The sequence below is a fragment of the Glycine max genome, chromosome 13, assembly GCF_000004515.6.
Source record: "Glycine max cultivar Williams 82 chromosome 13, Glycine_max_v4.0, whole genome shotgun sequence".
Classification (NCBI taxonomy): Eukaryota; Viridiplantae; Streptophyta; class Magnoliopsida; order Fabales; family Fabaceae; genus Glycine; species Glycine max.
The window spans coordinates 3,942,293-3,959,075 of record NC_038249.2 but is presented as its reverse complement, the minus strand read 5'-3'; the positions used below and the strand labels follow the sequence as shown (position 1 = coordinate 3,959,075).

The 16,783-nt window shown below is 41.7% G+C and overlaps 1 protein-coding gene across 1 annotated transcript; it reads right to left on the bottom strand.

Moving 5' to 3' along the window:
- Positions 1 to 13,181: 13,181 nt before the first annotated feature.
- LOC102660766 (uncharacterized) lies at positions 13,182 to 13,850 on the bottom strand. The gene has a single exon (XM_006595258.1). It carries the CDS (start codon positions 13,848 to 13,850, stop codon positions 13,182 to 13,184), a length of 669 nt encoding a protein of 222 aa, XP_006595321.1.
- Positions 13,851 to 16,783: the final 2,933 nt, after the last annotated feature.

The following is a 16,783-nucleotide window of genomic DNA, read 5'->3' as shown; positions in this document are numbered from 1 at the left end:
ATGGCAGAATAATTTTGGGCAACGATCAAAGATCGAGACAAAGCTAAAGGCAGAAACCAATCAAGGTAAAACGGTAACGCAACCACAGTTTTCCGCGCAAAGTCGTTTCATACTTTCAGGTACTTAGGGACGGACGCAAGTAGAGGCTAGGGTCACGGCCGATGGATCGCCGTCCCTTGCCCAGCCGAAGAAAGAGAAAAAAGAGAAAGTGGGTGTTTGATCTTTGAACACGAAATTGAGGCATTTAGAGGTGTTTTTTTTGAAAGAAAATCGTGGAACAAATCCCCTTATCTAGATTCTCCTCTGAATTCTGAGCGTTTTGATATATAGTGGGCCTCAAACAGACAATCGTAGCAAAAGTTATGAGCATTTGAATTTTAGTTGTCATATCTGTTATCTTATCTGTTATCCTATCTGTTATCTTATCTGTTATCCAAATTAAATCTAATTTGTTATCCCAAATCTGATCTATTATCCAAATCAAATCAAATCAAAAAAAAATTATCCAAATCAGATTTGTTATCCAAATCTAATCTGTTATCCAAATCAAATCCAATCTGCTATCCAAATCAAGTCCAAGTTGTTATCCCAAATCAAATCTGTTACTCTGATAATTCTATTGTCTTTCCTTTTATTTTATATTACCTTGTGTGTCTAATTCGGTCTATCCAGGAACTTAAGAGGGAGTGAGTGGTAAAAGGCAAGAGTGAAAACATCACACAAAAGCCTATATTGAGAGCATCAAACACGAGTGAACTACCATTAAAGAGAGAAACACGTGAGTAGAGTGTGGTGAGGTCCTGAATTTTTTTTAATTTACTGCAAAATTCTTTGTTCCTTAATCATGGCAAGAGCTGGTGACAATGGTGGTGTATATCATCAACTGGATGAATCTCAACGCTTATTTCTGGACGCGTGGACTACACAAATGCAACGTTTGTTGACCAAATCTTCCTTGTTTACTCTTAAACCTCTATCCCCTAGAGAAGTGTGTGATGACCAAATCAGAATGAGAGAAAAGAGAGAACAAGAGAAAGAAAATAGTGAGGCTCCACAAAGGAATATGAAAAAGAAGAGTGATACACCCGAGGAAAAGAGTGATACACATAAGAGAGAGAGTGATACACATGAGAGAAAATTTAATTATTTTGCAGAGGCGAGTGAAGTGAGGAAAGTGTTACCTGCTCATGAACCACTCAATCTACAGTATTGCAAAGACAGTAAAATTTCTACTGATAATTCTAATGAGTTTACTATTTCTATTTCTCCTAGTGTTCAACCATTATTGCAGGAATTTAAAAATGTCTTTCCTAAGGAGATTCCTCATGGACTACCACCTTCAAGAGGCATAGAACATCAAGTTGATCTCCTCCCCGGAGCTTCATTGCCTAACAGGCCAACTTACAAAAGCAATCCCCAAGAGACTCAACGTAAGGATGCACATGCCAAAGTTCAGTATGTGAAAAGATTGTATGGCCAAGTGAAGGTGCAAATTGCAAAGAAGAATGAAAGCTATGCCAAGCAAGTCAACAAGAAAAGGAAGGAAGTGGTACTTGAATCCGGTGATGATCCTAGACATTTGAGGACAAATGTTTTCCAAGAAGGAGGGAATGATGAGAATCATGAAACTGGCCAAATACAGGCTAAAGGCCCAAGTGGAGAAGAACGAAGGCCCAAGTGGAGAAGGACAAAGCCCCCGAGTGGAGAAGGATGAAGGCCCAAGTGGAGAAGGATGAAGGCCCAGAGGCAGAGACACTATCAAGACTATTAATTGTTGCTGAAGGCCCAAGTTAAATATATTTTTTAGTTATAATTTTTATTTATTGTAATTTTGGCCCAAACTATTTAGAAGGCCCATGTCTATTTTTATCTTTTAGTTCAGATACACTATAAGTATTGGTTTTTGTTTTGAATAAAAAAAACTTTTGGCATTTTCATAAAATTGGGTGAGAGTTTCTCTCTGGGTTCCTTGTTGAACCAATATCAGACTTATCAAGGTAATCCTTGTGGCGTCTAACCTGACTTATCTTCCTTCACCGGAAGTGGCGTCTACCCAGACTTATCTTCCTTTACCGGAAGTGGCGTCTACCCCGACTTATCTTCCTTCACCGGAAGTGGCGTCTACCCTGACTTATCTTCCTTAACCGGAAGTGGCGTCTACCCTGACTTATCTTCCTTCACCGGAAGTGGCGTCATCCAAATCTTCGTAGCCTGTATCAAACGATCCGCTCCTACTCAGGTTCACATCACCAGCTTTGGACAAACGGAAAGCATTGCTGCAAGGCGACCCAATATCCTTTAAATTCCTAGTAATTATTACTATTATGTCTTTAAGTAAATATTGGACGCCTAGTATACCCTGAGGGGGTTCGAGTAAGCGAACGCTGACCCTTAGAAGCCTTACTTATTTGCTCCCAAAAAAAAATAAAAAAAATGCAGGTTAGCTCGCCTGGGCGAGCAACCCCTGCACGAAATGGGTTTAAATGGGGGAAGGGGGAAGGTTTTTGCACCAAAAACTCTTCCCCCCCCCCCCCCCCCCTCATTCAAAAAGAAAGCTATGGGAATCACCAATTTTTGCAGCCCCTAGGTCACCATTTTTCGCGTTTTTTATTCCATTTTGCTCTATTATTCATCTCCAACAAGTAAGTACCTCATTCTTGGGCTCTCTAGCTTTCCATTGATGTATTTTGGTGCTCTAAGTTGCATGTATTTGCTCAAAACGTGAGGGATTTATCCTTGAATTATTGCTGGTTTTTGTTGAATTGAGGGTTTGTAGGTGGTGGCCTTAGGCCTAGGTTGCATTCTGGAGTAATGGGGCATGCCACATTGCCCCCATTCCTTTGATTCTCATGCTTAAACATGCGCCCACCAAGTGCTCGGTGAAATGCCTCAATGACATTTGGGTTTGGTTTTATGAACTTTGGATTGTAGGGCTGTATTGTGTGTATAGGGACAACATGTAGAGTTTGAAATATGTGTCTAAATTAAGGACCTAGGCCTAGGAACCCAAGCTTTTGTTTTCGATACAAGAAAGCATAAAAAATGAGGGCGTTGTGATAGGGATTTCCCTTTAGGCCAGCGGCTGATTTTTAGGCTCATAATGTTTGCCTAGTTTGTGTAAGGATGTTATGTACATAGGATAAGTAGCTAGAGACAAGACCCTTCAAACAAACGTGATATATGTTGAATAGGTAGTCAAGCGCTCTATAGACATACGCACATTTGAATGTGGCACAAGAATGCTTTCTAATATGAATATATATAGCATGAAAATGCCTTGTAAAATATGAATATACATAGCATGAAATGCCTTGCAAAATATGAATATATATAGCATGAAGTGCCTTACAAAGGGTTTGAATAGGTAGTGTAAAAAATGCCTTTCGAAATATGTGTATTTGTGAGTAGGGAGCAAAAGAAGCCTTCCAAGAAATGTATATATATAGGATGTAGCATGAAAAGGTTTGTCAAAAAATATGTACATGGATGTGTGTCGTAAAATGCCTCTCACCAAATTTTTATGTGTGCAAATGCATGTTTCATAAAATAGCACGGCCCCAATATGATTATTTTATAAAGTGCATGTTGACACTCGGGCCATATGAAGTGTTGTTTGGCTCTTGTTTGAAATGATTGGTATATTTCTTGTAAACTAACTTTCCAAATGTTGTCCTCGCAGGAAATGGCTCCGAGGAAGCTTTCCGCAAAGAGATCTAGGAGGGATGCCGCGGCTGAAGGAACCAGTGCCGCTCTCGAGTTTGACAATCATCGTTTCAGGAGCGCCGAGCACCAGCAGCGTTTCGAGGCCATCAAAGGGTGGTCGTTCCACAGGGAGAGACGCGTTCAGCTCAAGGACGATGAGTACACAGATTTTCAGGAAGAGATAGCTCGCCGGCGTTGGACGTCGCTGGTCACTCCCATGGCTAAGTTTGACCCAGATATAGTCCTAGAGTTTTACGCAAATGCTTGGCCCACGGAGGAGGGCGTACGGGACATGCGGTCAGGGGTAAGGGGCCAATGGATTCCTTTTGATGCAGACGCCCTCAGCCAGTTCCTGGGTGACCCGCTAGTGTTAGAGGAAGGCCAGGAGTGCGAGTTTAGTCAGAGAAGGAACCAGGCCGATGGATTTGACGAGGAGGCCATTTCCCAGCTGTTATGCATACCGGGTCAGGATTTTTCCCGGACCGCTGCCGGGAGGCGGGTGCGGATCATGCGCACCAGCATGACCACCTTGACCCAGATGTGGATGACGTTGCTGCTCAGCAATGTCCTGCCCAGTGATCATAACTCCGACCTTCCTCTGCCAAAGTGTCAGCTGGTGTATGCCATCTTGACACGGATGAGTGTCCATGTGGCTCAGTTGATTGCTGACGCTATTTATTTATTTGCAGGTATGCCACCTACCAGGCCGCAGACACACCGCCACCACCTCATCAGGCTGATCCAGCTGGGTCATTTGGCACGAAGCGGTATTTACAGCACTTGGTTCGCCAGCAGGCGGCCAACCACAGGGGGCAGGTGCAGATACATGAGTGTCTCTACCAACTCAGCCTCAGTCAGCAGAGCCAAGGTTTCACTCCTTTTGCGTGCCCTACACCAGATCAGTTTAGGGCTGAGGTCGCATGGCTCGGAGATTGGCCTGAGGCCCAGGTAGGGGAGGCGCCTGCAGAGGCTCCCGGCGATGCAGAGGAGGCCCGCATGGATGAGGAGATGACAGATTTACTCGATTTCTTGGGAGGGAGTGGAGCCACATGACCAGGGGATCCCTAGATTCATATTCTCTTTTATGTTTCCTCTTTTATCTGTTACATATTATTTTATTTTTATAACTTGAGGGACTAATGTTTGTTTTGTTTTTTTTATTGTCTTTTATTTTGTGCATACATTTTGTTTGGACTGTTGCGTTTGTGCTTACTTTGTTATTATCGATAATGTTTGTTCCGGAACCTTGTAGAGTTTTCCTTTATGAACGTCGTCCTAAAATAAAACGAACAAAAATCATGATAATACCAAGAATAGAAAAAGAAAGAGGCGTTGTGAACAAATGTCGTATCTATATATAAAGAAAAGAAAAGAGTTTTTGTATGTAAAAAGTGTATGGAAAGATTTTGTGTGTGTGTATAAATAATGTGTGAAAAGAAATTCTTGTGTGTGAGCAATGAGTGTATATAAAGAAATTTTTGTATAAACCACGAGTGTATGTTGAAAAAGGAAAAAGAAATCTTTGAACAGGAATAGAGTTTTTATAGACCATGTTGATATAAAGAGAAAGAGTTTTTAATGCGCGTGTGTACAAAAAAAGTTTGTCGTGTATAGGAATGTAGGTGTACAAAGAAAAAGCTTTTCTCATAGATAGCAATGGATGTATAGTTTTTGCAAACATAAAAAATGAAGCAAAAAGGAAAGAGAAAGAAAGACCTCGAAGGTCGGCATGTTATGGTCATAGGAAGAATAAATCATTCGTAGAGAGCAAACATATCTTTTGGAAACAAGAAACTGACACTAAGAGTTTATTTTCCAAAATAACCGAGATAAGAATGGATGGATTCGTTGAACCAATGAAAGAACATAATTTGGAAACGTTGGGTCTACTTGTGTAAATCCCAAGCCTTAGTATCACAATGCCATAAACTGGATGCTTGAGTACCCACCTAGCTGTAGCCATGACTAATTTTGCACGTTGTTTCCAAATCATCATTGTTACATGTGCCTCGTGGAAATAATATGGAAATTCAACCCGAGACCGACACCTTGACACACGAATTTGTTTTGCCCCAAATATCAAAATCGGGCTCGCACAATGAAAAGACCATGTTGAGACACAACCTTAAGCTACTTTGAACCTTGTCCCATGAAAAGAATCCTCATCCTTTCCCCCGAAGAAAAGGACAGCAAAATCTCCTCAAGGGAGAGCGAATAACGAATGTTAAAACCCGAATTCCCAATCCAAGATCGGAAAGGAAGAAATGAAAAGAAAGAAAAGAAAAGGAAAAGAAGGATTCCCGATCGAAGATCGGAAGAAAGTAAAAAGGAAAAGATAGAAGGAAAAACAGAATAATTCCCGATCAATACAGGAAACCAGGAAAGAGAACAGAAGATCTTCTGACCAGATAAATTTTCGGCAAGGTAAATGACTGCCGGCAAAGGAAAACCCATTTTTGAAGTAGTTCTTCCTTTGGGATTGCCATTCAAAGTTGCTCTCGACTGGCGATATCCCGCCCCACATAAACAAAGAGGAAAAGACTGAAACACCCAGCTTCCTCTCCAAAAACACTACCCTTGAGAAAATCCTATTGATTCGTGATCGTGCGTGTGATCTTTTGGTTCGATAGGAAATCATGTGCAAAATAAAGTCATGGTGCAGCTATGGTTTGGAATTAGGGTAAAACACTTACCTGTGTGAGTTTTTATACACTATGAGTGATTTTATTCCCAGTTTCAGTTTGACTCGACGTTTCCCCTGAATGTTCATTTAAAAGCTAAATGTTGACATCCTGTCCTTCATTTTCGGTAACAAGGAAAATTACTTTTGGCATGAGTATATTGTTTCTCTAAAATATGGTGCTCTCGTGAATGATTTATTTTTCCTTGCTAAAGTATGTTCGCCTTTTAGGTGAAAGAACCTGGTGGACCATTCGGTCCTGCCAACAAATCTTATCCGGAGCCCCATGAATTGATTGTCATTCATGCATCCTCCACCATCAAGTCCGGAGCCCCACGAATTGATTGCCTAGCGCTGTCCGTGCGTCCTCCACCATCAAGTATGGAGCCCCATAAATTGATTGTCATTCATGCATCCTCCACCATCGAGTCCGGAGTCCCACGAATTGATTGCCTAGCGTTGTTCGTGCATCCTCCACCAACGAATCTTATCCGGAGCCCCATGAATTGATTGTCATTCATGCATCCTCCACCATCGAGTCTGGAGCCCCACGAATTGATTGCCTAGCGCTGTTCGTGCGTCCTCCACCATCAAGTCCAGAGCCCCATGAATTGATTGTCATTCATGCATCCTCCACAATCGAGTCTGGAGCCCCACGAATTGATTTCCTAGCGCTGTTCGTGCATCCTCCACCAACGAATCTTATCCGGAGCCCTATGAATTGATTGTCATTCATGCATCCTCCACCATCGAGTCCGGAGCCCCACGAATTGATTGCCTAGCGCTGTTCGTGCGTCCTCCACCATCAAGTCCGGAGCCCCATGAATTGATTTCCATTCATGCATCCTCCACCATCAAGTCCGAAGCCCCACGAATTGATTGCCTAGCGCTGTTCGTGCATCCTCCACCAACGAATCTTATCCGGAGCCCCATGAATTGATTGTCGTTCATGCATCCTCCACCATCGAGTCTGGAGCCCTACGAATTGATTGCCTATCGCTGTTTGTGTATCCTCCACCATCCTATTCGGAGCCCCATGAATTAATTGCCTAGCGTTGTTCATGCATCCTCCGTTATCAAGCACGGAGCCTCCGGTGACGGCAAAATATGGTTTTTTGTTATTTTCCCCCGATCGGTTCCTTCACCAAATATGTGTATACGTATATATTATGTTATTGGTGTTTTTTGTTTGTGTTTATTTTGTGTTGTGCAGAGAAAGAAGAAGGAGAGACGGGAGTCGTCATAGATTAATTATGGAAAGGGCTAAGACGGACGAAATCAGTGCTTTATCTTTGCTTTCCTCTTATCTCCGATAAAAGGTAAGTAAAGAGGGGCAACTGTCATACCCTAATTTCGTCCGAGGACCATTGTTTGGTGGCGTGCAACTTTCGTTTGACCACTTCGAGGTACTTTGCACCCATTGTTGCACAATACGTGAAGTTCCGTAACATGCCGGAAATCAAAAGGATGCATTGTTACACAATCCATGAAATTCCGTAACATTCCGAAAGCCAAAAAAGGGGTGATTGCGTGATCCATAAGGTTAAATAACATTACGGAAAGAAAACAAGTATCGTTACGAAATTCGTAAAGTTTCGTAATGTAACGGAAAAAGAATCACCAAAAAAGAGCAAGGGGGGTGTATTTAGTAAAAAGGGGGTGCAAATGTGAAGAGTCACATTCTTTCACTAAAAAGCTTTGTGTAATCGATTACACTGATTTGGTAATCGATTACCAGTGATAGTTTCTGAACAAATCAAAAGATGTAACTCTTCAAATAGTTTTTGACTTTTTCAAATTGGTTTTAAGGTTTTCTATAAGTCATAACTCTTCTAATGGTTCTCTTGACCAGACATGAAGAGTCTATAAAAGAAAAGGCTTTGTTTTGCATTTCAATGATCTTGAACAACCTTTACAATACAATCCTTTACAACCTTTGAATCTCTTTGAACTTCTTCTTCTTCTTCTTCCATTTGTCAAAAGCTTTCCAAAGTTTTCTGGTTTTTCCAAACCTTGAAAACTTGTGCTATTCATCTTTTTCATTCCCTTCTCCCTTTGCCAAAAAGAATTTGCCAAGGACTAACCGCCTGAATTCTTTTTGTGTCTCTCTTCTCCCTTTTCCAAAAGAACAAAGGACTAACCGCCTGAATTCTTTTGTGTCTCCCTTCTCCCTTGTCAAAGAATTCAAAACGACACAGTCTGAGAATTCTTTTGATTCTTTCCTTTCCCATATACAAAAGATTTCAAAGGACTAACCGCCTGAGAATTCTTTTGTATCCCCATTCACAAAGTTTCAAAGGTTTAACCGCCTGAGATCTTTGTCTTAACACATTAAAGGGTACATCCTTTGTGGTACAAGTAGAGGGTACATTTACTTGGGTTTAACTGAGAACAAGAGAGGGTACATCTCTTGTGGATCAGTTCTAGTGGAGGGTACATCCACTAGGTTGTTCAAAGAGAACAAGGGAGGGCACATCCCTTGTGGATCTTTGCTTGTAAAGGAATTTTACAAGGTTGAAAAGAAATCTCAAGGACCACAGGTTGCTTGGGGACTGGATTTAGGCACGGGTTGTTGTCGAACCAATATAAAAACACTTGTGTGTTTGTCTCCTTCTTCCCTACTCTTTTAATTTCCGCTGTGAACTTTAATTCTTGCTTTTACTTTTGGTTAAGTTTCTTTTCTATTCTTCATTCACTTAACAACATAGTAAAAGCCTTAGAAGAGTAAATTTTTAATTAGTAAAAGTTTAGGAATAATTAATTCAACCCCCCCTTCTTAATTATTCTGAGGCCACTCGATCCAACATTGAAAAGTAAAAGAGACATTGAAGTCTCGACAGAAGACTCTGATAGTCTTTGAAACAAAAGACTCTGATGGTCTTTGAAAGGTAAAAGGTGGAAGACATTGATAGTCTTCGCAAGACAACAAACTTTGATAGTCTTGGAAAAGTAAAGAATATTGTGATAGTCTCGAAACAAAAGACACTGATAGTCTTGGAAATGTAAAGAAGACTATGATAGTCTTGATGAAAGACATTAAAGTCTTTGAAATGTAAAGAAGGCAGATGACCATGATTGTCTTTGCATGACAACAGACTTTGATAGTCTTGAAAATGTAAAGAAGACTGTGATAGTCTTGACAAAAGACATTGAAGTCTTTGAAATGTAAAGGGGCAGATGACCTCGATCATCTCTGTGAGCCAACAGACTTGGTCCTCTCGAAGGCAAAAGACTCTGACAGTCTTTGAAAGGTAAAAGGCAGATGTTGTTGATAGTCTCTGCATGACAAAAGACTCTGATAGTCCTTGAAAAGTAAAGGAGCAGATGACCTTGATTGTCTTCGCAAGACAAAAGACTCTAATAGTCTTTGAAAAGTAAAGGGCATATGACCTTGATTGTCTCTGCATGACAAAAGACTCTGATAGTCTTTAAAAAGTAAAAGGCAGATGACCTTGATTGTCTCTGCATGACAAAAGACTCTGATAGTCTTTAAAAAGTAAAGGGCATATGACCTTGATTGTCTCTGCATGACAAAAGACTCTGATAGTCTTTAAAAAGTAAAGGGCAGATGACCTTGATTGTCTCTGCAACAAAAGACTCTAATAGTCTTTGACAATCTTTTCACTAAAACGCAAACACGCTTAGTAAAAAAAAAACCTCCAAACCGATCAAAACAACATATATTTTTCAAGAAAAACAATGTGACTACTGGTGGATGAAAGCATGCAAATAGAATTTCTCATAACCAAAAATGAGATTTAGATGTTAGCATTTTGTTTCTAAAAGAGCATTAGAAGAAACACTGGGTCCAACCAAATAGAGAAAAATCGCTCAAGGTGTATAAACTCTCACACAGGCAAGTGTTTCATCCTAATTCCAGACCATAGACATGTCATAGATTGACTTTGCAAGTCATTTCCCATCAAATCAAAGATAATATGCACAATCATCATGGATCAATAGGGCTTCATGAGGTGAGATTTTGGTAGGGAATTTGGCTTTGGATGTTTTGGCCTTTCCCTTTCTGTTTCCTTTTCTTTTTGGTTCGGCGTGGAACAAGAGAGGACACAAAGATTCGGTTTGTAACTGAAACAGGTGATTGCTTTACACCCCCAGGGTCCAACCAAGTACTTTTCTTTTATATTCTTCTCTTTTGGCAATTCTGCACGTTGTTCAGATATTGTCTAGTCCAAAGAAGCCCCTTTTCTTCTTTTCTATTTTCCTTTCTTTAATCTTCGATTGATTGATTTTTTTTTCTTTTTCTTTTCTTTCTTTTCTTTTTCTTAATGCACATCTCTAACACACATTGGTGCGTGCGCTATTTTATGATATATATATATATATATATATATATATATATATATATATATATATATATATATATTTGAAAGGTATTTTATGCTACCTATATGCAAGGTGCCCACCATGACGTAGCAAGTTCAATTGCTAGTATAAAAATCCAAACAAACATGCTCTCATATTCATGTAATCCATGCATTTTTGCATCCAAGAAAAAACTTAGATTCCTAGGCCTAAGTCACGCTCTTGGCATTTTGTTCTAACATCTTAAACTGCCCACACACCCAAAATGGTAACCATACATGCACAAATTCATTCCATAATTCAAACTTCACAATATCACATGCAAAGGCCATTGAGGAATTTCAAGATAGGCCTATGGCAATCCCCTATAGCCCCCAAACCAAGCAAACAAAGCATGGATTCACACATAATTTGTTCCACGGAATTTGCAAAAAATAAGAAACTAGAGCACTAAAAATACCGCCATGGAAAGCAAAAACTTGAAGGGAGGTGATACTTACTTGTAGGGATGAACGAAAATGCAAACAACGAAAGCATAAATGTAGAATGGGGGACTTGGGGGCTGTTGGATTCGTGATTCCCGTAAGCCTTAGTGTTCTTGGAGTTTTAGGGAAGAAATGGCTTCACCCCCTCCCCTTTTAAAAACCAATGTCAGACGTGCTCGCCCAAGCGAGCTAACCCTCTTTTTTTTTATGCAAAAATTTTGATTATTCCTTGTCATGTTTATATTTTTTTTTAAAACTCCTATGGTTGCAAATAAACTAGGCGAATTCCAATATAATTCAAGAAAACAAATAAATAAATAAAAGCAGTAATTTTAAAGAGCAGGATTAGAGATACTAGGCTGCCTCCTAGGAGTGCTTCTTTAACGTCTTGAGCCGGACGCGAGATGATGATTGATTGATCATGGACCTAGCACCTGCTTGTACTTGCCCCTAAGCTTTGAACAAATGAAATTGCATCATGCAGCAAATGTGAAACAACACCACAAAATACCTATATTACCTTTCACTCACCCTTGCCTCAATTTTGGTGTGGTATTGACCATCACTCAAAATGACTCTTTATTCATCCTCCGATTCGCAGGATGACAAGATGCAAATGCATGCATGCTTATGATTGGGATGTTTAACTGCAACAATTAAACAGGTGTTATTGTGTTCAATTTTACTTAAATGCTTACGACACCCCATTAATTGAGCCAAAAGGCTCTGGATTCAACAGGTAAGATCGGGAGTGTATGTTCTTAAGAAGTAAAAGACACAACACAGGAAGTTTAAGATGCAAATCATTAATCCAATATTTATTAATATTGCGATAATGGTTTACAAAGGATTTTAAGACTTTGGAGATTCCAATGAGTCCTTGGAGAACAACCATGTATTGAACCTTCTAGCTGCCCCAGGCTTTATGCATAATATTGTTTGACGATATTGGAATTCACGGGCAAAGGCAACTCTTCATCGTCCATGCTGGCAAGCAACAACGCCCCTCCTGAAAACGCCTTTTTCACAGCAAAAGGTCCTTTATAATTTGGAGCCCACTTCCCCATGTGGTCCTTTTGAGCTTGGGATACTTTCTTCAAGATGAGATCCCCTTCGTTGAACTTGCATGGGCGTACCTTCTTGTTGAAAGCATTCTTCACTCGGCTTTGATACAATGGTCCGTGGTTCATGGAGGCCAATCTCTTACCTTCTGTAAGATTCAACTAATTAAAGCGAGTTTGGGCTCATTCTAATTCCTCCAACCCCGACTCGGCTAGAATCCTTAACGAAGGAACCTCTACTTCAAATGGAAGCACAACCTCTATTCCATACACCAAAGAGAACGGGGTTGCCCCAGTTGATGTGCGTATCGAGGTTCAATAACCATGTAGTGCAAAAGGGAGCATCTTGTGCCAATCCTTGTATGACACGATCATCTTCTGAACTATTTTCTTGATGTTCTTATTAGCAGCCTCAACTGCCCCATTCATCTTGGGCCTGCAAGGCATAGAATTATGGTGTTGGATCTTGAAATCCTCACACATTTCCTTCATCATTTTATTGTTCAGATTGGTGGCATTATCAGTGATAATCTTCCTAGGCAAACCATACCAGCAAATTATCTTTTTCTTGATGAACCTAACCACCACACTCCTAGTCACACTGGCGTATGAAGCCGCTTCAACCCATTTGGTGAAGTAATCAATGGCGACCAAAATGAAGCGATGTCCATTTGAAGCTTTGGGCTCAATAGCTCCAATCACGTCTATTCCCCACATAGAGAACGACCAAGGTGCTGCCAAGACGTTCAAAGGTGCGGGCGAAGCATTGACATTATCGGCGAAGGCTTGGCACTTATGGCACTTCCTCACATGGATACAACAATCGTTTTCCATAGTGAGCCAGTAATACCCTGCCCTCAGGATCTTCTAGGCCATGGCATGTCTGTTGGCATATGTTCCAAAGGATCCCTCATGCACTTCCACTAGCATTTACTTAGCCTCCCTGACATCCACACATCGGAGCAAATCCATATCATGGTTCATCTTGTACAGGATATTCCCACTCAGGAAGAAGCCGGTTGCCAACCTTTGCAACGTTCTCTTGTCATTGTCAGAAGCCTCCCATGGGTATTCCTTGTCTTCAATATATCGCTTGATATCGAAGTACCAAGGTTTACCATCTTGCTCCTCTTCTATCAAGCAACAATGTGCAGGCTTGCCGTGACATTTGAATTCGATGTACGGCAAATCCCCATGCGGGGTCAATTGGAACATGGACACCAGAGTGGCAAGGGCATTAGCCATCTGATTCTCCTCTCTAGGGATGTGGTGAAAGGATACATCATTGAAGTATTCTATCAGTTTTTCGATGTAGGCCTGGTAGGGTATCAACTTATGATCCTTGGTCTCCCATTCTCCCCTCAATTGGTGGATTACCAAGGCTGAGTCCCTATATACCTTGAGCAACTTGACCTTGAAGTCAATTGCCACTTGGATCCCAAGGGTGCACACCTCATACTCAACCATGTTGTTCGTGCAGTCAAAGCCTAATCTAGCCGTGAAGGGTATACATTGATCATTAGGGGTAACCAATACCGCCCCAACTCCATGGCCTAGTGTGTTTGACACGCCGTCGAACCAGACAATCCATTTTTCCATATCCTCATCCTCCACCTCCTCCTCGAACAAGGTCATGATGTCCTCATCCGGGAATTCTGGATGCATAGGCTGGTAGTCGTTGATGGGTTGTTGAGCCAGGTAATCTACCAAGGCGCTTCCCTTTATCGCCTTTTGAATGACATAAACAATGTCGAATTATGATAGTAGAACCTGCCACCGAGCGATCCGTCCGGTGAGAGCAGGTTTTTCAAATATGTACTTGACTAGGTCCATCTTGGACACCAACCAAGTGATGTAGCTCATCATGTACTGCTTTAGACAATGGGCTGCCCACACCAGGGCACAACATGTCCTTTCGAGCAAAGAGTAGTTCATTTCACATGCCATGAACTTCTTGCTTAAGTAATAGATAGCTTGTTCCCTCTTTCTGGACTTGTCATGCTTCCCCAACATACACCCCATCGACTCATCCAACACGGTCATATATAAGATAAGGGCTCTTCCGGGTACCAGTGGCACAAGCACAGGAGGATTCATGAGGCATCACTTGATCCTTCTGAATGCTGCTTGGCAGTTGTCATCCCATTGGATAGACCGGTTCTTACGTAAAAGCTTGAAGAAAGGCTCACAAGTGGAAATCAACTGGAATATGAACCTTGCTATGTAGTTCAGACATCCTAGGAAGCCTCAGACCTGCTTTTTGGTGTGTGGCTCAGGCATTTCGAGGATGGCCTTCACCTTGTCTGGGTCCACCTCTATCCCTTTCTGGCTTACGATAAAACCGAGCAACTTTCCCAACTTGCCCCGAAAGTGCAATTCGCGGGATTCAACCGTAATCGATACTTACACAGCCTCTCGAACAACTTCCGTAAGTTGATAAGGTGTTCTTCCTCGGTTTTGGACTTGGCAATCATATCATCCACGTAGACCTCAATTTCTTTGTGCATCATGTCATGGAATAATGCTACCATAGCTTGTTGGTAAGTTGCCCCAGCGTTCTTAAGCCCAAAGGACATCACTTTGTAGCAAAACATTCCCCACAGGGTGACGAATGTCGTCTTCTCCATGTCCTCTAGTGCCATCTTTATTTGGTTGTAGCCCGAGAAACCGTCCATGAAAGAAAACAAGGCAAAATTGTCCTTGTTATCCACGAGGATATCGATGTGCGGTAGAGGAAAGTTATCCTTTGGACTGGCTCGGTTTAGATCCCGATAGTCCATGCACATTTGCACCTTCCCGTCCTTCTTAAGGACTGGCACAATGGTTGCAACCCATTCCGGGTATCGAGCCACAGCCAAGAAGCCAACGTTAAATTGTTTTTTCACCTCTTCTTTTATCTTCAAGGACATCTCGGGCTTCATCCTCCACAGCTTTTGCTTGATCGGGGAACACTCGGGATTCAGAGGTAACCTGTGTTGCACGATGTCGGGACTCACAGCTTTTCCTATGACCATAACATGCTGACCTTTGAGGTCTTTCTTTCTTTTCATTTTTGTTTCATTTTTTTTATGTTTGCAAAAACTATACATCCATCGCTATCTACGAGAAAAGCTTTTCTTTGTACACCTACATTCCTATACACGACAAACTTTTTCTGTATACACACGCATTAAAAACTCTTTCTCTTTATATCAACACGGTCTATATAAAAACTCTATTCCTGTTTAAAGATTTCTTTTTCGTTTTTCAACATACACTCGTGGTTTGTACAAAAATTTCTTTATATACCCTCATTGTTCACACACAAGAATTTCTTTTCACACATTATTTACACACACAAAATCTTTCCATACACTTTTTACATATAAAACTCTTTTCTTTTCTTTATATAGACACGACATTTGTTCACAACGCCTCTTTCTTTTTCTATTCTTGGTGTTATCGTGATTTTGTTCATTTTATTTTTAGGACGACGTTTCTAAAGGAGAACTCTACAAGGTTCTTGAATTTCAACAAACATTATCGACAATAACAAAGTAAGCACTAACACAACAGTCCAAACAGAATGTATACACATAACAAAAGACAATCGAAAAAAACAAAAAAACAAACGTTAGTCCCTCAAGTTAATATGTAATAGATAAAAGGGGAAACATAAAAGAGAATATGAATCTGGTGATCCCCTGGTCATGTGGCTCCGCTCCCTCCCAAGAAACCAAGTAAATTTGTCATCTCCTCATCCATGCGGGCCTCCTCTGCATCGCCGGGAGCCTCTGCAGGCGCCTCAGGCCAATCTCTGGGCCATGCAACCTCAGCCCTGAACTGGTCTAGAGTAGGGCATGCAAAAGGAGCAAAACCCTGGCTCTGCTGACTGAGACTGAGCTGGTAGAGACACTCATGTATCTGCACCTGCCCCCTATGGTTAGCCGCCTGCTGGCGAACCAAGTGCTGTAAATACCGCTCCGTGCCAAATGACCCAGCTGGATCAGCCTGATGAGGTGGTGGCGGTGCGTCTGCAGCCTGAAGTGCATCACTCTGCGCCTGTCTAGGCGTGCAATACTTCTCGATGAAGGCCCGTGTGATTGGCGGTCGAATCACCTTACTAGGTGTGATGGGAACCCCGAATGACTGGCAGAGACCTGTGATCAACGCCGGAAACCCCAGGGCCCTGTTAAACTTATCTGGGTCTAGAGGGTGCCTGGTAGGTGGCATACCTGTAAACAAATAAATGGCGTCAGTGATCAACTGAGCCACATGGACGCTCATCCGTGTCAGGATGGCATACACCAGCTGACACTTTGGCAGAGGGAGGTCGGAGTTATGATCGCTGGGCAGGACATTGCTGAGCAGCAACATCATCAACATCTGGGTCAAGGTGGTCATGCTGGTGCGCATGATCCGCACCCGCCTCCCGGCAGCAGTCCGGGCAAAGTCCTACCCTGGCATGCACAACAGCTGGGCAATGGCCTCCTCGTCAAACCCATCAGCCCTGCTCCTCCTCTGACTAAACTCGCACTCCTGGCCCTCCTCTA